We start from the raw sequence: 22,851 nt of genomic DNA, 5'->3' as shown, positions 1-22,851 counted from the left end.
AATGAGCAATTATTAAGTACTGCTTAATTAGCACGCACCCTTCTCTGATTAAAATACAGCCTTTGTACATTAAGTGCCGTTGCTAACTGGTTTAATAATAAAAATTACGCACCCCTTGAAAACACTCTTTGGTAACAGAACATTATTGCTTATCCAGATGGCCTATCATTTGTATTAATGACAAACTTAATTTCTTGAGTAAATTTTCACCAACTGTTCTCCCTTTATTTTCATTACTCAGTGAAATATCTCTGAAGCAAAAATATAATAGAGCATGACATTTACATCACAGAATTAAAGTAGGAGGTTAATTAAAGCCGACTCCAGTTGAAGGCACAGCCCCAGGCATTAGACGCAAGTCACATCCCTAACTGCATGCTGGAAATGACCGGGAGCTTTCATAAATGCTGATGTCTGGGCCTGACCCCGAACCAATGAAGTCAGAGTGAGGCTTGATACATTTCAAAAGCCTTCCAGGTGATTTTTTTAATGCTTATTTATTTTTGAAGGACAGAGAGACAGAGTGTGAGTGGAGGAGGGGCAGAGAGAGAGGGAGACACAGAATCCAAAGCAGGCTCCAGGCTCTGAGCTGTCAGCACAGAGCCTGATGCGGGGCTCGAACCCACGAACCGCGCGATCATGACCTGAGCCAAAGTTGGACACCTAACTGACTGAGCCACCCAGGCGCCCCAGATGATTTTAATATGCAGACCTGCCCGGTGAACACACTGAAATAGAAGAGGGCACGGAGCATACACTATCTATTAACTGGTTTGTTCATCAATTAGCATAGATACGAACACATAATACACTTACGGAATGCAATTAGATTGCGCAGGAACGATGTTAGATTTCAGATATTCTGCATTTTCTGTATGTGCTTAGCGGAACACTAATCGAAGGAAATGTCAATTTATGTTATCTAAAAAACGCTAAATCAGAACCCTGTTGGAGAAACCTTGAGTTAAGCTAAGTTAATGGGCTTCTCTGCAGGACTTCTCAGGGCCTTTCCTGTCCCGGGTATACCGTGAATGTCTACCTTCCTCGGGTAGAGGAAGCCTCGGGGCTTTCCAGATTGCTATATGTTCTTTCCCCAATAAATCAATCGTTTCTGATGTTGACACATTATCTGTAAAACAGCAGGTGCAGGGGTTGGTGAGGGAATAGCATGTCTCTGTTTCAGCTTTTAAATTCTGTGATTTATTTTGCCTTTTTGAGTGTCGTGCAGGGGCTTTTCTTCTCTCTGTCCTTGTCTGGGAAGGCCTGTTTCCTTTCTCTCAGCCCCATCTGTCTCAACCTGATAGACAAGAGTGGCTTGGCCAACACTGATGTCACGTAAATCTAGGAGCGTAAAACGCCGTGTAGACGCGGTGTGCTGGGCCCCTTCTCCCAGGAGCCTCAGGCGGCAAGCAGGAGCTGGGCACCCACCCACACCAGGCGCCCGCTGCGGCCGTGCAATCTGCCCTGGAATTGCCTGGCTTTCGCCTTTCCCGTCGCCCCGGCCGTCCGCCCCTCTCTGATGGGTTACTCTTTCCTAAACCAAACCTCCTTGCCTCCTCCACTGCCCTCTGAGATTTCAAAGTCAAACTCTGCAGACTAGGTTTTTTTTTTTTTTTTAATTTTTTTTTCCCCAACGTTTATTTATTTTTGGGACAGAGAGAGACAGAGCATGAACGGGGGAGGGGCAGAGAGAGAGAGGGAGACACAGAATCCAAAGCAGGCTCCAGGCTCTGAGCCATCAGCCCAGAGCCTGACGCGGGGCTCGAACTCCCGGACCGCGAGATCGTGACCTGGCTGAAGTCGGACGCTTAACCGACTGCGCCACCCAGGGGCCCCTGCAGACTAAGTTTTAAGCAAATGGAGATGGAAGTTACTTCTAGGCACAAAAATATAGTTTTTATACACGCGAAAAACACGTTCTCTCCCAACATTTATTTTAGTGACTCTCTCACTTAGAGCGACACAGCTCTAATATATATATATATATATATATATATATATATATATATTATATATATGTAAAATATATAATATATATATATATAATTAAATATTTTAATGGGACTAATTCATACCTGTGTTCTCCTTTAATAGCAATAATTACCACTTGGGGATTTGAGCGAAGGACTGAAGGGGTCAGCCAATAATAAACCTATTGGCTACATTGACTGCCATATTCTACATAATAATCTTCTAACATCACAACTGGAAAATACAAGTGAAAGGAAAAAAGTATTTTTAGATATTTTGTATGATACCTTGTCCATAAAATATACCCTTCTGTTTGCACACAAGCCATGCCCAGATGTTGGAAACATAACTTCTGGTAAAAATTCTCATATTTTAAACCTTCGGGCATTGCACTTTTCATCAGTTTTCAACAAAACGTGTGTGTGTGTGTGTGTGTGTGTGTGTGTGTGTGAGTGTGTGTGTGTTTGGCAATAAATCTCAGCTTAATCAATATGCCTTCCCTTTTCAGAGCACCTGGGTGACTCAGTCAGTTAAGTTTCCAACTCTTGGCTTCGGCTCAGGTCATGATCTCCTGGTTCGTGAGCTCGAAGCCCCACATTGGGCTCTGTCCTGACAGTGCGGAGCCTGCTTGGGATTCTCTCTCTCTCTCTTTTTCTCTTTTTCTTTTTCTCTCTGAGGGCTCTTTCCCATAAGGCTGCCTCAGGAGTTAGAGATCACACAGGAGAAGCGGCTGACACAGTGGAGGCTCGAGAACTTGTAGTCATTATTGATTATTAGCAGGAAAGTAAATGAATCTACATTCCTGGCTAGCACAGCTGGACGTTATATCTAAACAGCCACTCTTGTAAATTGAAGCATTTTCTTGGTTAGTCATCACTAAAAAAAACCCTCAATTCACTCTTGTCTGGAGGGACCTGATGTATATTTCTAAACCCATTCATTCTTCTCACTACGTCCTGTAAAATTTCCTCTTGATCACGCTGGGATTCTCCAATAAAGAAGATGTGCTTGCATTCTCTAAATTACGTACGCGCAGTAAAAGGATGGGGAGAAACACTCCACGATGGGAAAAAATGATGGCAAATAAAATTTACTGAAAGTTTCTTGTTTGGGTTCATTTCCCAGCACCTCCACCAAAAAAGCCAACCAAACAAAAACAAAAACAAAAACAGAAAAACAAGTTCTTGTTTCTACATTTAATAGAGTAAATAATGTTTTGTCCTAAGAGAAATACAAACAAATATACTCCTCAGCAGGCAGTAGCTTCGAAAAGGTACACTAATACCACACAGTTAAGTCTAGCTTCAAAGAATCTTTGCACCTGGAAACAGCACAGATCATGACTCCTGAATCCACAGTCTCATGCTATGACCTTCTTTTTTTTTTCAATTTTTTTAATGTTTTATTTATTCTTGAGAGAAAGAGAGACAGAACATGAGTGAGGGAGGGGCACAGCGAGAGAGGGACACGGAATCCGAAGCAGGTTCCAGGCTCTGAGCTGTCAGCACAGAGCCCAAGGTGGGGCTCGAACTCACGAGCCGTGAGATCATGACCTGACCGCAAGTCGGAGGCTCAACTGACTGAGCCACCAGGCGCCCCTCATGCTGTGACCTTCTATGAGTTACTTCAGTTATCTGAGCTTGCATCCCTTAATGCTAACATGGCGACAGTATCTAAGGGATAGGTTTGGAGGGGGAAAGGTTATTAAATGTACTACACTTCACACAATTAAAATTGCTTTTCCCTGCCTCATTTTGTTTCCTCAGAATAACTTTTCTAAAAGTGTTACCTGAAGAAGACTTACTTTTTAAGCTTTATTTTCTGTTTATTTATTTATTTTAAGCAGGCTCCACGTCCACAGTGGGGCTTGAACTCTGAGATCAAGAGTCACATGCTCCACTCACTGAGCCAGCTAGGTGCCCCCACCCCCACCAACGACTTCTAACCGTACTGTTTTTTAAAAGCAGGACCCAATATTATTGCAGGAAGTACATTCAAATAACATCTCGTTATTTAATTGCTCTTTGCTTCTCTATAGAAACTGAGTGGCCCGTCCTACACTAGCATTCTGCTATGTAAGGAAACTAAACTTTCTTAAATTGTGTTGTATCAGTAGCTTGGTGAGTTGTTGAAATGATTTCGGAAAACTCAACATCCTAGAGCAGAAAATGGTTTAAGATAGAGTTGGATATTTAACGTATGCATGATTTTGGAATCTAAATGTGATGCAATGTAACGATAAAATATTTTTTGTTTTTATAGATCCATTGGGTGGTAAGCGGATCAATACTGAAGCCTAATAGCTATCAGGACATTCGACAGGATGAGGATTACACAGGTACTGTCAGACTTGGAGCTACAATAGCAACGTGTTGCTCATGAAGGCTTCCCAGTCTTTCTCCCCTGGTGTCTGATTAGAATTGGCCCTTCTTGGGGCGCCTGGGTGGCTTGGTTGGTTAAGCATCCGACTTCAGCTCAGGTCATGATCTCGCGGCTCGTGGGTTTGAGCCCCGCGGCAGGCTCTGTGCTGACGGCTCAGAGCCTGGAGCCTGTTCCGATTCTGTGTCTCCCTCTCTCTCTGCCCCGCCCTGTTCACTCTCTCTCTCTCTCTCAAAAATAAATAAAACAAAATTAAAAAAATAAAGGATTGGCCCTTCTTCTATTTGCATCCTGTTGACCACACCATGGCACTTGCGTCTGGAACAGGACCTAGAACTTCATTCACATGCCAGCACTGCTGAATGAATGAACTGTAAACTTCATGCACATGAACCAGAAAAAATTCCCTGCAGGTAATGCTAATACTCTGTCGCAGAGCAGAAACTGTAACACCCACAGGTATCCCTTTTGTAAAATGGGGTACTCCACGTGAAGGGTGATGATTTTATCTTAGTATCATTTCCAGGACAGCGATTCCACAACTAAGGATTTTATGGAATTCTTTTTTTTTTTTTTTTGAGTTCGATGTTGCCAAACTATGTAATCTCATTTCATAAAATTTTAGAAGTCAAGGTATCTGGCATTTTCCAAAGTCTTTAAACACTTAGCCCCAGCCGGATTGAATTATTGTTCATCCAGTAAATCTCACCTTTTAGAAAAGAGTTTGTAAGCCGGGAAACGTTTCAAATCTTTGACAACCCTTCCGAAATCAGCTTAGATGGAGCCTGACGTAAAGATAGGTCATATATCATAATTTTATCTTCTGCCACAGAAGCTTTAAGTTTCACAAATGTATTCTCTCTTCAAATTCTCTATGTTTGTACAGTAGGTTGTTGCTATGCAATTTTACTAGACTCCATAGCTGTAAGTGTTTCATTATATATAGTTGCATGTTATGAGTGTAGTGGGAAATTTAGGAAAATTATTGAACATTAAATCATTAGTTTCCACAACTTTGTTCTTTGTGCCTCTGGTAAAGATTTATATCATGTAGAGCTTTGCAATACCATTTGTTAGGTGTGGAAATATTCTAGTATTTATGGAAATAATATTTATATAATCTCAAAATATTCTCATTTCTTAGAATAGTATGTTATGGACAGTTTTAAACATAGTCAACAGCAACCAACATAATGAACCCCCATCTGCCATCAATAAGCCTGAAGAATTATCAACAATGACCAACTCATGACCAATTCTGCTTTACATTTTTCTATTACCCTCAAAACTAGACCCATTTAAAGTAATTCTTAGGGTGTCTGGGTGGCTCAGTAGGTTAGGCATCTGACTTTGGCTCAGGTCATGATCTCGTAGTTCATGAGTTCCAGCCCTGTGTTGAGCTCTGTGCTGACAGCTCAGAGCCTGGAGCCTGTTTTGGATTCCATGTCTGCCTCTCTCTCTGCTCCTTCCCAAATCATGCTCTCTCTCTCTCTCTCTCTCTCTCTCAAAAATAAACATTAAAAAAAAGAAAAAATACTAAAGTAAGTCTCAGACACCATGTCATTTAATTGGCAAGTATTTTAGTATAATTCTCTAAGATATAAGAACTTAAAAACACGTCCACAGTACCTTTATCACACACAATTTTTATCAATAATAACTCCTTCATTTCATCAGCTATCCAGATTTTAAATTATATTAGTTAAGTGGCAATTTTTAGACTTCGTTAAACAAATAAGGATCCACGCCATGTCCACATATTTAACTGCTTTCTATGTCTCTTACATCTCTTTGAATCTGCAGGCTACCCTTGCATTTTTATATGTTGAAGAAATCAGGCCATTTGCTCCACGCGGTTTCCCGCACGCTGGATCTTGCAGAGTGTATCCCCATGGTTTGCTTCATCATGTTCCTCGGTCCCCCGTCCCTGTTAATTAGCGGTTGGCTCGGGAAACTTCATTACATTAAGGTTTTCTCTCTCCTCTCCCTTCCCCTCCCCCTTCCTTCCCCAGCTTTCCTTCTTGGCAAGAACACTCGACGGGCATCTTGCCTGTGTCTCTTTCTGCAGCGTTAGCAGATACTCCCTGCCTTGATTCATTACTTCCCAGGAGCTGCAGGAAGGGGCTGCTCTAATTCTGCCATCTGTCTTTCCAGTTATTTGTAGCGGGACCGCTCTCGCCTCCGCGAGTCGGGCGGCCTAGGCAGGACCGGCATCTCGAGACACCAAGCCCTTCTGGCTGAGTGTCCAGCAAGTCTCGCTACCTGCTTACGTGTAATCGTGTGACTCTAGGAGCCCTCTACCCACTCCCTCGCCTAGGCGACCTGCTTCATTTTGACACACTTTGTCTTCCTTTCCATCATGCTCTGGCAAGCTACTTTTAAAGCACCTAAGCGTTATTGGTTTTGTGTGTTCGTGTTGCCCCCTGGCTTCTCTGTCAAGTTCTCTCATTGTTGGTGGCGAGGTTCTCGTTCGCTCTTCTCCCTTTTCCAAACACACAACTGCATCTGGAAGGAGCAATGTCTTTGCCTCTCTCTTCCACTTTCCACAGTCAGGAAGGGGACTGCTTTCTTCTCTCCGACATCACTGGCGCTGTGATGTGCAAGGGACAGCCTTGTCTGGCTCACTACCTTTCTGTTTATTGAGCATTCCACACTTGGGATTGACTGACTGCGTGATGTCGGAGAGTCGCCTGGAGGGGCTTCTTCCCCGGTGTGTGAGGAGATATTTTTACAGAGCGAGAGAGGAATTTCACATGATAAAGGAGAGGAGGGTTTATAAAATTCAGGATTACATAACAGAGAGTGAGCTGGCAATACTGTAATTATTTAAATAATGAGGGTGGTAGATTCAGATCCTCCTGAATTATACTCTGGGACTCCAATTATTTATACGACCCCCTTCTCCTGATGCATCAAACTACTGCCGAGTTTCTATATGTATTATGCCGTATGTATATAATTTTGTATATATAGTACATATATAATACATAAATATATAAATGGATAACCATGCAGAGTATAGAGTTTTATATATATATATATATATATATATATATATATATATATACATATGTTCTATTTTTTACTCTATATATGGTCTTTATTATAATATATAAAATAGTTCTAGTAGAAACGATTCATTAAAAGTCAAAGAAAAAAGGATTAGCATTTCCTATTAACTGAAATAAATTCGTATCTAAGGAACCACAAAGGTCCATCTTTTAGAGCTGCTTGGGGACACTGAGGTTGGAGATGCTGAGGTTTTGAAATGCTTTTTAGTATCTCCTCCGATTGTCCCTGTTCTAAACATTTGTCAGGCTGCTTATGGAGGAACAATTGACATACATACATTTATTCCTGAGTAAGAAAACCGCTAGGAGATCCACTCTGAAGATGTCTTCTTTTGAATTTATTCTTAAGATTTCAATTGAAAACATATTTACTAAGTCTCTGTTATATACAAAACGCTGTACCAGACACAATTTCAATGCCGCAGGAGTTGACATTCTAGCAAATAGCTGATAGATGGGTCAAAAAGCTCAAAAGAGAATAAAATACATAGTTATAAAGGCACTAATATTCTTCCGGGTTTGATTCTGAACACAATATTGATTTGTTAAACATTTTGTTGAAAGTTTGCAATGGAATATAAAATGAAGAAGTTCACGTTGTCTTAGCAACTCAAGAATCTAGAATGTAGCATTCAAACCAAAGCTTTTAATATAAGTTCACATTCAGATTTAGAAATCTGCTAAATCCACTATGAGAAGAGATTTGAAATCATCACAAAGAAAATAATTTTATTCTTCTGAATGGCTCCTAGTTGCAGTTGTATACCACAGCCCAACAAACCTAGGAAAAAGGTACATTTTTCTAAAGAAAAAAATACTTTTTTTCCCTAACTTAAATCTAAGAATTGGTTTTGAGATTTTACCCAGCCGTGCCTCAAACTACCTCTTGGTATTTAATAGAGACTCATTCTTTAGATCTGAAAACATGCCGTGTCTTGCGATATGAAAATATCAGGCTACGAATACGTTCTAAAATATGTAATTAAAATAGCTACCAGAAAGAAAACATAAGGAAGGGGTACATATAATTGTAGTAAAACAAATAAGTTTTAATAAGGAAACAACTTAAATACTTTGTACATCTCGGTCATCAGCACAGACTGGATGGATAACTATGTGGGGTGTAGAGAAGGGGGTTGGGAGTGTGGCCCCACAGAGACTGTGAGAGGACACCACCCCACCTGTGGTTTCTGCATGTTGCTTACCAGGAGGTGGAGAAACCAGGGAGTGTCATTAAGGGACATGGCAGCTTGCATGTTTTCTAAGGCAAAAATGTCGAGAATCAATACCACCTCCAGACTGCGGTCAACTACTCATGTTGAGAGATGCATCGCAGTCATGGCCTGCGGACCCACGATCTTACCAGTCAGTCCTTCAACTGCCCTGTTCCCCTGTGCATCGCTAGTCTCCTTACAGTAAGTGACGAATAAATAAAACCACAGTCCCCCTCTCCCTGCTTAGCCGTGGATACAGAAGTCCGAAAGGACAAGAAGTCTATGGTCTTATTTCATAGCAGACTTTTGTAAAGTTTTGTAAAGAATATGATTCATGGTGACTCACCCTGGATTAGGTGAGTCAACATGATTTAGTCTCTATTCACAAGATGCTGCACCAGTGTTTCGTGGGGGAAAAAATAAGGCTGAATTTTAAAAGGTTTTCAAGTGTTCCCATTTACAACAGTAACAGTGGCCCTCCGCGATTTCTTACACATGGACATGAGTTAGAAAAATGATGCCAGAACCTCTATGCCAGTAACCAGCTTAAACCCCACAGCTCTGTAAGTCTCTTGTAAAGGAGACCAAGGTTCGTTATAGATTTCTTCCTCTTGACCAAGACAGCTCACAGAATGGGGTTTCAAATTCACATCTGGTGTCATTAACCACCACATCATCTGCCTTGAGAAAATAAACCCAGGGGCACCTGGGTGGCTCAGTCAGTTGAGCGTCTGACTCTCGGTTTTGGCTCAGGTCGTGATCTCAGGGTTCGTGAGTTTGAGCCCCGAATGGGGTTCTATGCTGCCAGTGCGGAGCCTGCTTGGGATTCTCTCTCTCCCTTTCTCTGTCCCTCCCTGACTCATGCACTCTCTCTCTAAATAAATAAATAAATAAACTTAAAGAAAAATAAACCTGAGCAAATGACATAATATTCAAAGCTCTCCCTAAACACGGCCCACTTGTGATTCTTCCCATGATGTAGCACAGCCTGGTTTTCCCTCTTTCCACCAATACCTCCTTATTGGTTTATCTCTCCTTCCCTGCTGCCCTGGACAAGTTCTCTTTCTACTCTCTTCTTTAACAACTAAAGTTTAGATATGCTTACTTTGATTTCATGAATCATACATTACTAAGGAGATACTTAAAAAACAAGAAAAGACACTAGTACTTTTCAAAGTGCCCTAAATTGTAAGTGGATTAAAAACAATCAGTGCCTCTTTAATCTGTTTTTTTTTTTTTTTTTACGAGTTTCCGACAGGCATATGTATGAATGTCACACAGAGCCGAACCTACAAGTAACAGTATTTAGCATGATGGAGTATTTCCATTCTGATTTTTGGCCAAGGTTTTTGAAGACCTTTGCCTTGATTCCACAAAGCGACACCCTCTGACTCTCAAACCTTGTTGAAACAACATCTCTGTAAGCACAACTCAGATCAACGCTGTCTTTTAAAACAAGTACTTCAGTTTTAAAAAAAAATATGCCCGTTGTTTACAGGCCACGTAAAGAGGATGGACACGCCCATGAACTAGGGATACAAATTTTAAAACAGGATAGCAAAGGCCTTATTTTAATTCTGTATTTTCAAGCAATCATGCAGATAGTCTCTACTGAATAAAGGAGTCAATTTATTAGCTGAAAAAAAAAAACATGAAAGTGATAAAGTTTCAAAAGAAATGCACTTACTTGTTCAAATTCATTCTTTTGAAATTCTTCAAAACCAAAGATGTCCAATATTCCAATATCCAACGTCTGTGTGCTGAAAGGAAACAGTGAATCAGTGACCAAGCACACGTAGAGCCCTTATGTGACCCCTGGCCCCATCCCCCCTCCAGGTCAGAGACATCGGGACACTTTGCATATCACCTTCCAGTAGAACTAAAAACAGCCAACAATTATCTCAGAGTCTCATACAAAAGCTCCGAAAAAGAAAAGTGTTCTTTTAAGGCTTTAATTTAAACACATATACAGGAGTACAACACACTGATTTCTAAGCTTAGGATGTGATGGTATATGGGTGGCCCCGTATTTGCTCCTCTGAAACAGTCTTTGTGTCTCTACTTCAACTGCACGCGCTTTCCCTGGAAAGGAAGTTAAACTGCCAACGTGCCCTCAGCAGCTCCTCCTTCTCCTCCTTGTCTCTTGTTAGACCACACGAGCAGTAAGTCCCGCAGTTTCTTCATCACGTGTCAATGCGGTACAAGCCACGATGAAGCTGTGGGCACCTTCTCTGATAGACCGAACTGTGCCACAGAGCAACCTTCCTAAAGAAATCCTCATAAACAAAGAAGAACAAAGGAGATGATCCGTGGGCATACAACTGGAAGAAAGCGGCGTGAGCACCTTACGATACTGCTGTTTTCGGTGAAAACTCTCTCTCCTGGAGTTTGCTGGCATCTTGGAAGGTCCAGCCACAGATGAGGAACCTCATGTGAGTGAAGAAAGCGGGGAGGAGAACCTAGGGGTGGTGGGAGCCCCGACATCCTGGACTCTGCGGGGAGCGGGGGCACCACGGGGACAGGGCATGAGGTGGCTTCTTACACAGAAAGCCCCGGGTGATTCTGGAATGCTGGTCAGCAGGCGGGCACATACCCAGCCTTCCCACTGCCTTGCTCTGGAGTATCATCAGGAGGACCGCTGTCCTGATTCTCTGCCAATGGCTGTGATATTCGATCATCGTGGATTGTTTCAATCCCTTAGTTGATGCACCTTCAACCACCTTAGTTGATACACACGCTGGTGTTGTTTTCTGTCCCCTTGACTGGTCCAAACCGCACAACTGGAAAATAACTTTCTTTTTGTGCCTGTATTTTGTTTGCACAATCAGTGCAGAACCGTCATGCTTTAGGGTCTGTAAGATGTCACTTAAATGACCAATTTCTCATAAAAAGGCAAGGTAATGATTCTCTGATATCTTGTCACAGAGTAATGATTCTATGATATCTTGTCTCTAGGATTAGTTCTTGTAGATGGTACCAATATGAGCTTCGTAAGCAGGAAAGACAGTATTTTAAAAGCCCTTAACACAAATTTCACACGGCAGAGAATATAAAGCAGCGAGGGAAAGAGACAGTCATTAAATGGATGTAACCAGGTCACTGATTTAACTTTCCAGAGGGAAAAATAGTTGGCTTTGTACCTCACCCTGTGTGTCCAGATAAACTCTACCTGGATTAGAGAGATAAACGTTAGAGCAAGAAGCTCTGAAAATGTGCAAGTAAACAAAGGTGATCGTTTTTTCTGCTTTCGGTTCTGAGAGAAATCAAAAGAAAATGGTTAAAAGGACGATGACACAAAGACCAGATTCTTTTGTATTTGTAGAAATAAAATTAAAAATGATTAGAGGAAAGTGTTATTTTAAAACGTGTTTTCTCATTTATCTTCATAGATTTTTTTTTTCCTGATTGGTTGACCCACGTGTCCAGTCACACGTCATCTTGCCTCCTTCCACCCTGATGACTTTACAGTGTGACAGGGGGACACCGGGGTGATGCTCACTCAGTGGTGGTGGTGCTGAGGTGTAAGATGAACTGCTGTGTTAGGGTGTGTGTGTGTGTGTGTGTGTGTGTGTGTGCACACGTTTCACATAATGAGCTGCGCTGTTTCTGTTGTAGGCGCTGGGTGACAAGGGTGACAAAGCTTGCCAGTTTTGGAGATGTTCAGCCTTGGGTAGGGATCCTGGTTGAGACACTTTTTAGTTGGACAACTGTAGGCAAGTTACTAGAATTTTCTGTGCCACAGGCTCATCATCTATGAAACTAAGGCAGCGAGTATTATCTCTCCACCCAGATGGTTGTTACAATTGTCAATAAAATTCTAGGACAAGAGTCTGTAGACAGTGCGTCTCTAATCACTGCAAGTTGCTTTTAAAAAAACACTTCGGGGTGCCTGGGTGGCTCAGTCAGTTGAGCGTCTGACTCTTGATCTCGGCTCAGGTCGTGATCTCACAGTTTGTGAGTTTGAGCCCTGTGTCAGGCTCTGCATTGATGCCACTGAGCCTGCCTGGGATTCTCTCTCTCCCTCTCTCTTTGCCCCTTCCCTGCTTGTGTTTGTGTATGCTCTCACTCTCTCTCAAAATAAATAAAGTTAAAAAGAAAAAAAAACATTTCCACCTGCTATAAAAATGAACAGGAGGGCTCACAGAAGAAACATAAAGGGCTAATAGGTAGATCACAAATGTCAATCTCATTACAATTACAAAAGAAATAAAATTTTCAAAATTAGGATGAGAACGATATTCCCACACACTTTTGCTGGGAGCTTAAATTGGTAGAGTCTTAAATAACAATTGGTTATGTGGCATAAAGCTTTGGCACCCTCGTATCATTCGAAACAGGATTTCCATAGACAGGAGCCTATACTCAGATGATTATCAGAAATGCAACTAAAGACCTACAAACAAGGGTGTCCACCATTATCTTCATTATAGTAACAACAACGAAAAGAAGTAACAAAGACCCCACATAGAGACATGATTAGTTAAATAGTATGCATCCTCTCATGGATTAATTTAGTGAATCTATCAAGATAATAGAAAGCACTATGTAAGTTCTACATAAAGAATAAGGCCAATTATATATTCAGAAGACTTATGACTTCTTCAGCCCAAGAAGAGAAATGGAGATGCTTTTGTTTACTTCTTTTTATTGTTCTGCATTTTCTAAGGTTTTTATATTGAAATACTATATTTTTATGACCAGTTAATATTTGATGTTTACAAAGACACTGCAAAAACACGGGAAATGTTCTTGAACAGCAATAAGCTATAAAACTAAAACTAAAACTAAAACTAAAAAAAAGAACCTAAGCTGGAAACAGAATTTATACCATTTGTATACTGAGAGCATCGTAGTATAATTTCACTCATGTTAAAAAGTAAATCTGTGGCACAACACAAGTAAAGCACCTGTTAGCAATAGATGTCTTCACTGGTAGGCCTACAGGTGATGTCTTCATTTTAAAATGTTTACTGGGGGCGCCTGGGGGGCTCCGTTGGTTAAGATCCCACGTTTTGATTTCAGCTCAGGTCATGATCTCAAGGTTCACGAGTTCAAGCCTTGCGTTGGGCTCTGTGCTGACAGCACGCGGAGCCTGCTTGGGATTCTCTCATTTTCCCTCTCTCTCTCTCTGCCCCTCCTCCACTCTCTCTCTCTCTCAAAATAAATAAACTAAAATAAATAAATAGAATGTTCTATACTGGATATTAGATTACTCATCATCATCAACTTTTATTAAAAATATATATCTGATGGAACACATTTTGGGCATTTTATGAGTTGGTGGAGGAAAGAACAATTACCTCAGGGCAGAGAGAGAGGTGGAGCCCAACAGTGAGGGCAGAGAAGGGCATCTGGCTTCCCAGGACGGAGAGAAGCAGCAGGGACCCCAGGGTCAGGGAGAGAGAGCAGGGCTGTGCTCTGAAGGCCACGTGTTGGTCTCCAGTGTGGATATTTCATGCCAACTTCTACCAGAATCTCCCACTCAGGCCTTGACTCCTTGCCCGATTCCCCGCTGGCTTTGGCAACAGCGGTACCATATTTATAGTGCATGGTGTTGAGGGAGACTGGGAAAAAGGGAGAGAGCTATCAGTGACCCGATGTCACCACCTATGCCCTTCCCCTTCTCATAGGGAAGGTGACTTCCTGTTGGCATGCAGAGGAAGGATGTGGGGGCCACCCAGGTGTGTTTGGGCGAGCAAAACGTGTTAGAGATTCCAATTCAGCTTCGGGTCGGTAGATGATTAATTCGCAACCTAGAGTAGCATAGATGTGGTTGAAAGAGCACACCTTCTATAGGGTTTTTCCCCATACTTCATAGATACTGGATTCCAAACTAAATTTGGCCGCAGAAGAAAAACATTATGAAAGAAAAAGATGGGAAGGAAGAAAAAAAACCCAACTCGGGGCGGGGGGAATTAATGCATCTTAAGGATCCATTTTGCAACTACTGACAGACCTAATGTGTTCATTTTTTTTTCAAAAATCTATTTCAACCTTTATGATTGAATGAAATATGGGTCTGTTACTGCAATAGCAACGCAGGGAGAAAGGTCACAAGAACTTGTAGCCAGCAAAGTGCCCACGCCGCGTGGCAGTCAGCATTACTGTCATTTTTCTTATTGATATCTTGACTCTTATTACACAGGCATTTAACCCAACATCCTATTTCTAGCCAGGAGGAGCAGACAGAGGTCATCTGATCCACCAGGATTCGATCACACAGGCAGAATTAACATATTAATGAGATCGTCTCTTCACATTCAGCCTTAGGATTCTACTGAAGGCTTTCTCTACGGTTAACAAAACTGCCTCGCCTGCAGTAACTTATTAGTAAAATACAATCCCTTTTATATCAGAGGTGACATCAAACGCCAAGGCAATTGTCTGGTTTTGTTCTTGCCTTTCACGTGTGCAAGAATAGGAAGGGAGGAAGGTCCGGATTCAAGAAAATGTCTGCCCTGAAACATGGATGAACTAAGTTTATTTGGGCAGAGAGGTCCAGTGGTTTGCACAAGTCAGGTGCTGTCCTCGATCATCCCTTGAAAGGTTAACTACAGAGTGATCTTAGGTATTTAGCCATTTTAGGAAACAGCTCAATCCTGTCTGATGCAAAACCCTTAGATGCAGCCGGAACTGAATCAGTCTCTTTAGCTGATCATTGACCTACAGGACCCCAGATGGAGGGGGGGAAGACTGGAATCTAGAGTCACTGCAGACTAGAGCAATCTGCCTGTCCAGACACCCCACCCTGGGGATCAGATGCACTTACATGGAGGTGATGGGTGCGAAGTTCCTGAAGATGTTGGGCCACGATCTGGCCTTCCCCAAGTCTACCACCCAAATGCTGGAGAATTTAGTTAACCTAACCCACAAGGTGCCTCGTTGTGGAGGCCAGTCACTAGTCCTGCAGCCTATCTGAATCTCGCAAGGTGTTCGCTCATCTGTGCCAGGAGGCAAGGGTGGGACTCCGGGGTGCTTGCTTTGGGGTGTCCCTCCTTTTTATTCTTTGACCGAAGCAAAGTACATGAGGTTTATTGTTTTCTGAAAACATGTCAGAAATTAGGGAAAGAGTGTGCAGTTGCTGACAAGCTGAACTGGAACCGGGTGATGGGTGGGGACACTGTCACCAAAGCAGCTGTCTGCCTCCTACTAGCCCACGGATATCACGCACGCCTACATGGTTCCAGTCCTTCTTTGCACTCCTTCCACTAGAAAGAGAAGTTAGGGAGTCAAAAGCTGAGACCTCTTGAGATGAAAATGGCAGTTAATTAGCCTGGATATACAAGAAAATCTTGGGCTGGGAGTAAAAATCTGAGCTACCGTTTTATGGAGTCGTGTTTGTCAAGCACCGTTAAAACATTTAAAATGCTTTATTTCATTTGGCCTTAACGACTAGCCTGTGAGGTAAGTACAGTGATCACCCCATTCTACAGAAAAGAATACTGAGACAGAGGACAGTGAAGGTCTAAGTTGCCCAACGGCACCCATCAGGATTAGACAGACCCAGGACTTGAACCCAGGCTGTCCAAGACTAGCCCCGCCTCCCAGACTAGCCCTGTGAATTACCGCAGAAATCGACTGCCAGCTGCTGGTCCTAGAACCCAGCCTGATTCTGGCCTACAGGGAGCTGGGAAAGGAACCCTCCCCACATACAAGAAGAGCAGAAATAATAAAAGATCACTTAAACCCTCCCTCTCAGCGAAAGCTACAACTCACAGCTGGAAAGCATTAACTAGGAGAGGTGAGAAGGGACTCCCGAACACCGCTTTGCAGATGGAAGGAAAAGCCTGGATAGTTCTTCACGATTTCAATCTGTAATTGACAAGTACAGGGAAGCCTCGCCGCGTCCTTCAGCCCGTCAACAGCTCAGAGTAGAGGACTTGGTGGTGCCCATCCCCAAGCAGCTTGCAGCGAATCTGGGAACAATGAGCCGGGAGAGGTCAGCCTCAATTTCAGACCACGGTGACTTCTTTGCGTACTAACACCTGCCGAAGATCGGTGTCTGTGAAGGCGGGTAGCTTCGGGCTCTAGGGCTCCCTCCGTTTCTTAAATGAGCCGTTGAGGAGATTCTCCAGTGTGTCCTCTGTCCTGTGGCCATCTGAACCTGCACGCTCTTAGCTCGAGTTCAGAGCTCTCCAGCTCGCTGTGCTCTCTGCCTCCCCAAGAGAATGGGTAACTCTTTCTTGACCATAAAAACAGAAACAAAAACAAAAACAACCCTTTCTTGAAAAATTTGTATTTGTTTTATGAGCTTCTCGGACACTGTCCTAGTGCCAATTTCCTGGTTCTTTCTGTGGTTCTGATCTAAGTAAGGCTCAGGTGGAGACAGAAGATGCAGGGAGATGGAGGAGGAAGGAGAGAGGCAGAATGGAGAAAACAAGCCAACGGTGTATCTGATGCCTGTTTCCATCCTTCAAACCAGTTTAGATCATCACAAATTAGGTAATTAGAATTGTTGTGATGTAGTCTTTGGTCTTGAGACACACACAGTTTTAATAAAAGTGCAACTATTACATAGGCCCTCTATACAGGGCTATCCATGGAAAAGTGTTTTTTTTTTTTTTAATTGTCAAAACAAAAATCAAATAACATGTGACATAAAATCATTTTGACTTTAGCCACCCCGATCAGGAAACGATGTGTCCCGAGGTCCTGCAACTCACGGATGGCTGCAATCTATCCAGCAAAACCTATTTTAAGAGCTACCAAATATTTGGGTGTAACTGTTGTTTGCCAACTCACCCTGACTGGGAATCACAGACTCAGAGGTCTTGAAACCAAAAACAAGCCAGAGGCTTGCAAAGGCCAAGCCTCCATCTACAGGGACATGGAACATGAACCTTACAATTTTGGGGACTGACACAATTAAGTGTCACGAGGCATAACTGTCTTACTAGAGCTTTCTTTAAAGTTAAGTGTCAGGCTCAGAATAGAAATCCTGGTCTCTTGCTTCCTTTAACACTTAAAAAAAAATTAAAACCCAGATAAAAGATAAAATTACTGTAGTCAACGTAACACTTCAATCCACTGGCTACAGACCACAGGAAAAAGCGATGTTCCATTTTCTACTTTCCACGCTTTCCTGTTTTCCGCTGGTTCACCGAGATGTAACTGACACACAGCACTGCCCCTTTAATGGGTCCCACGTGCTGATCTGATACACGCATATACCGCAAAATGATCGTGCTCTTTTAACAGAGCTCCTTTTCTCCCTTAAGAGTGATTCTCTTTGCACCCATGCCCTCCTGTTTATGAGAGCTGGCTACTTAAGGTTTTAAAGAGCACTTCTGGATGTTTCTGGGAAATTTAATAAGAAGTTTTGAGGAACCTAAGTCTTCCTCACCCCAAGGTTTGGGATTTGGGTACCCAGATGAGGGAACCAAGCGTTTGGGAACACTGGGAAGTGGGGAGGTATCTCAGCATCTGTCACATCATCCCTAAGATAGCTGTCTTTCCAACAATCGCCTTCGAATGAGTCAAATACAATCTGTGGCTCAAAGTAGGTGCTGTGAAAATTAAATTGATTAGACAGTGATTGGTAGCAAGCAGCTGTCCCTGGACAACCGCCTGTCCCAAAACTCAGTAAACGAAAACATTAAGTATTTATTATGACCCCTCAGCCCTGCCATCAGGTTGAGGCTGATCTCACCCGAGGGCCTGAGGTTGGCTGGGGACTGGCTGGCTAACAGACTATTTCTTATTTTCCACAAGCAAGTCCCCAGACGTAGGCACATAGCAGTGACAGGGATCTGAGAAAACAGATCTGCATAAGGGCTCAGAATTGGCATATAGTTATCTTTGCTGTATTCTTTTTTTTTTAATTTTTTCAAAAATTTTTTGACATTTATTTATTTTTGAGAGAGACGGAGCATGAATGGGGGAGGAGCAGAGCGAGAGGGAGACACAGAATCGAAAGCAGGCTCCAGGCTCTGAGCTGTCAGCACAGAACCTGATGTGGGGCTCCAACCCACGAGCCGTGAGATCATGACCTGAGTCGAAGTTGGACACCCAACCGACTGAGCCACCCAGGCACCCCAGTTTTAAAATTTGTTTTAATGTTTGTATTTATTCTTGAGACAGAAAGAGACAGAGCATGAGCAGGGGAGGGGCAAAGAGAGAGGGAGACACAGAATCCAAAGCAGGCTCCAGGCTCTGAGCTGTCAGCACAGAGTCCGTCGCGGGGCTTGAACTCATCAACCACAAGATCATGACCTGAGCCGAAGTCGGACACTCAACTGACTGAGCCACCAGGCTCCCCTTTGCTGTATTGTCTTGGCTGGAGCAAGTCACAAGTGCAGCTCAAGTTCAAAGAGAGGGGAAATAGACTTAACTCTCGATAAGAGAAGTGTTGAAAGTCCTACTATATTCCCCACACGGATGCAGAGAAATGAAGGACTGGGACCACTCAATCTACCAAAGCCTCTTCTCTTGAGAGGCGCTTCTAACTAATTCATTTTTTAGTTCATTCACCTTTTCAGTGAATATATACAGAACACTTAGTTTTGCAAAGCCCTGTTCAAGATGTCAGAAGTCCACCTACAAAAAAAGCAGAGAACAACCTTGCTCTCGTGGTCATGTCCATATAAAAATATCTGAAACTTTACATAACGATTTTATGGGAAATGAAGACACCATCTATATTTGAAAAGGTTAATTTAAAATTTTAGTTATAAAACTATGCTTTCGTATCATTCTTCTGGCAGTCTTCAATGTGGGAGGTGTTTGGGGGAAAACTTGGGTTTCGATCCCAACATACTTGGGGTTCGTACGTGAAATCCATCATTGCCAGACTGTGTGACTAAGGCCCCTTACTAAACCTGAATTCCAGTTTCTTTATTTAAAACAGGCCCCTTACTAAACCTGAATTCCAGTTTCTTTATTTAAAACAGGGAGTCCACAATACTCACCTCATGGCTAATGTCAATATTAACTTCAGTAATCCTTGGCACAAAGCCCAGCTCATTTATAGGTAATGTCTAATAAATGATAACCACGATAATTGCATCTTTTTCTTGTAAGTACACCTTTATCACGTATTAACATCTGCACAGTAGCCAGGCTTAGAAATGTATTTTTAATTTTTTTAACGTTTATTTGTTATTGAGAGACAGAGAGACACAGAGCGTGAGCAGGGGAGGGGTAGAAAGAGGGTGAGACATAGAATCTGAAGTAGGCTCCAGGCTCCAAGCTGTCAGCACAGAGCCCGATGCGGGGCTCAAACTCACAAACTGTGAGATCATGACCTGAGCCAGAGTTGGTCACCCAACCAACCGAGCCACCCAGGCGCACTGGAAATGTATTTTTAAGGAGATGGTATATGAAGCAAAAAAAGTTGAAAAACCTGGAGCTGACAGAACCCAAAAATGTTGAAAAGCACATCCTCCTCAATTAGAAAATTGTAATAGAAACAGGCAAACAATCTTTAAGCTTGCGGTACTGACATTTCCTCCCCGGTGTTTTCTTCAGGGAGAGACAGGGTCACCAAGAGCCAGACTGGGACATTGTGCTCTCATCTGAACGGCACTGCAGCATTATTTATTCTGGCAGAACAGCCACTGTGCTCAAATGACAGGCACAGAGGAGCATAATAAATACAGATTTGGTTAACTCTATTGAGCAGGACAGGTTATCAAGGGGTGGAAAAGAGGCCAAATGCATTTCCCGAGTTAGAAGTAACACAAGAGAGTGGGCATGGCCAGCAGTGCGATGAATTTTATCCTTTGGATAAAATATACAAGCTCTAACCTCTGCAAGCTGGGCTCAAAAAAGAACCGGAGAAGGAGAAGGCTGGGAGGTTTTTCATTAGCCTTCTAAATCACCGAGTTTCTTACACATTTTGTTGAATCTGTTTGAGTCCCCAAAAAATATTTGCGACTTATATGATGGTCTTTACCGAAAACGAAAAGCAACCCCTGTCTGATACGAAAAATGTCATATTCTCAGAGTTATGACAAATCTTTTTCCATATCCTGAAAACATGTACTTAAGGGAAAAGTACATGGTTATTTATTGGTTCAATAATCTGCACTGTTCTTCAAACAATTTATCACATAATCATGATTAATATTTAAATGTATCCGTTATTGTGTCCATAGTATTTGGTAATGTTTATAACAAGGGTGGTAAAATTTTAACCATTATTTTGTATGTATTATGTGGCAATTTAAAATTTTGTCTGAGCGTTACAATAAATGCTGCTTTGGTAAAACTCTAATATTTTTCATTCCTCTCGATCCTTCTATTGGAAAAAAAAATGGATCTCCCAAAATAATGAAAAACAAATGTACAATTACAGAGAAAAGGTTCTTAGCTCTTCAGGAAATCATTATACATATGGGTGTTTTGGTAAGGAAACGGAGCAGAAGGAGAATTATTTAGAAAGCAGGTTTGTCTCAGATAGTTTGCTAAATTGTGTAGTTCTGGTTGTCATGGTGATAGCACCATGATTTAAATAAGTCTACACAGAAATAGAAGTCACTCATACTATATTCATAAGAATCAAAGAAATCTCATTATTTAATGGGGAAAAAACTTCCCAGTTTGGGTGAAGGGAGAGAAAAACATGGTGTGTCAAATTTATTTTTCTGACAAACTGTTTGTTATTTTATCTCTGAAACAGCATAAAGACAAAATATTTAGAACTAAACAACAAAGGGAGCGCTACATGGTAAGCGTCTGGAAGGCACTAGGTCCTTGGGAGATACTTTACAGACTCAGGGTCAACGAAATCATCGAAAAATAGGAGACAAACATTCCACTTAGGAAGTAGGGGGAAAAAAAACAAAAACAAAAAAGCAAAATTCAAAGGAAGTGAAAACAGGGATATAATGAAACTGCAGGACCTAATAAAAGGAATAACATTAACGTGAGAAATGAAAACGAAAAAGATGTTTTAAGACAAATAATTTTCAGAGGCAGGTTTCAAGCAAGATTCCTCAGGGATACTGGGGCAAAGGCATAAATAAACCACCAGGAATGTCAATGTTGTCAAACTACAGCTACAGGAGAGATTGAAGGACTGTAAAGCAAAGCTATGATTTAGTTGGTGAATACATTTAAAATTAAAGTGGACAGTTTTCTACAAAATATGAATGACTTAAAAAAGAAACAAAACAATCTGATTAGACCTATAAACTTTAAAATAATGAGTAGTTGGGGCACCTGGGTGGCTCAGTTGGTTAAGCGTCCAACTTTGGCTCAGGTGGTGATCTCACAGTTCGAGCCCCACGTCGGGCTCTGTGCTGACAGCTCAGAGCCTGGAGCCTGCTTCGGAATCTGTATCTTCCCGTATCTCCACCCCTCCCCTGTTCATGCTCTGTCTCTCTCTGTCTCCCAAAACTAAATAAATGTAAAAAATAAATTAAATAAAATCATAAAATTATTAGTATTCAAAAGGCAATCCACCCTCCACCTCCCAAAAAGATTTTAGAAAGACTTTCACCAGGCATTCAGGGCACATACCATCTTCCTTTAGCACACACCGTTTTAGAGAGGCGAGAAACAGAGAAAGCTACGCAATTTTCTCTTTCACATAAACCTGAGAGCCAAGGATTGGATAAGAAGGAAAAAAAAAATAGAATCTCGTCTCACTAGTGAAAATAAATGTAAACATCTTTAATAGACACTAGAAAATTGAATCTAGGACATTATGACCAAACAGAATTCACACTCTAAATAAAGAATTTTTCAACATAAAAAATATATATATATACGTCAACGTAGCTTGCTACGTGAGCAAAGAAAAGGAGAGAGTCACAGTACTCTCAATGTGTACAGGAAAAAAGCTTCACATTAAGCTTTACATTGGAAACACTTAGGAAAGATTATCTCTGAAATCCTAAGTAAGCAGATTACTTAACGGCACATATTTAGAGGTATTACATTAATTTGGAAACAAGAGAAGAATATCCACTATCACCACAAATTATCAACATTATACTGGCCGTGCTAGCCAATGCAATAAAGGAAGAAGAAATAAAAGACATAAGACACAAAGAAGAGGAAAAAAAAGTAATTATGATCATTTACAGTAGAAAATACTAAGCTATTCCACAGGAAAATTATTAGAACTAATAAGAAAAGTCAGCAGGGTTTCTAGATAGAAGATCAACATATGAAATGCAAGATTGAGAGTTCCCAATAAACAAATTAAAATGTAATAGAAAAATGGCAACAAAAAGTACAAGTGCATAGAAAAAAATCAAGATGTATAAGAA

General features: G+C 41.7%; 1 protein-coding gene across 3 annotated transcripts in view; it reads right to left on the bottom strand.

Moving 5' to 3' along the window:
• The window catches only part of MYO16 (myosin XVI), a 615,221-nt gene that overhangs the window by 180,135 nt on the left and 412,235 nt on the right, over positions 1-22,851 (bottom strand). For all 3 annotated transcript variants that reach the window (XM_023253136.2, XM_045055816.1, XM_045055813.1), the window contains exon 21: positions 10,323-10,395. In XM_023253136.2, the coding sequence (XP_023108904.2) occupies positions 10,323-10,395 (73 nt within the window). The remainder of the gene's footprint in view (positions 1-10,322; positions 10,396-22,851) is intronic.

The sequence above is a fragment of the Felis catus genome, chromosome A1, assembly GCF_018350175.1.
Source record: "Felis catus isolate Fca126 chromosome A1, F.catus_Fca126_mat1.0, whole genome shotgun sequence".
Lineage (NCBI taxonomy): Eukaryota > Metazoa > Chordata > Mammalia > Carnivora > Felidae > Felis > Felis catus.
Note: the sequence above shows the minus strand (reverse complement) of the source record. Positions and strands in the feature narration are given on the sequence as shown.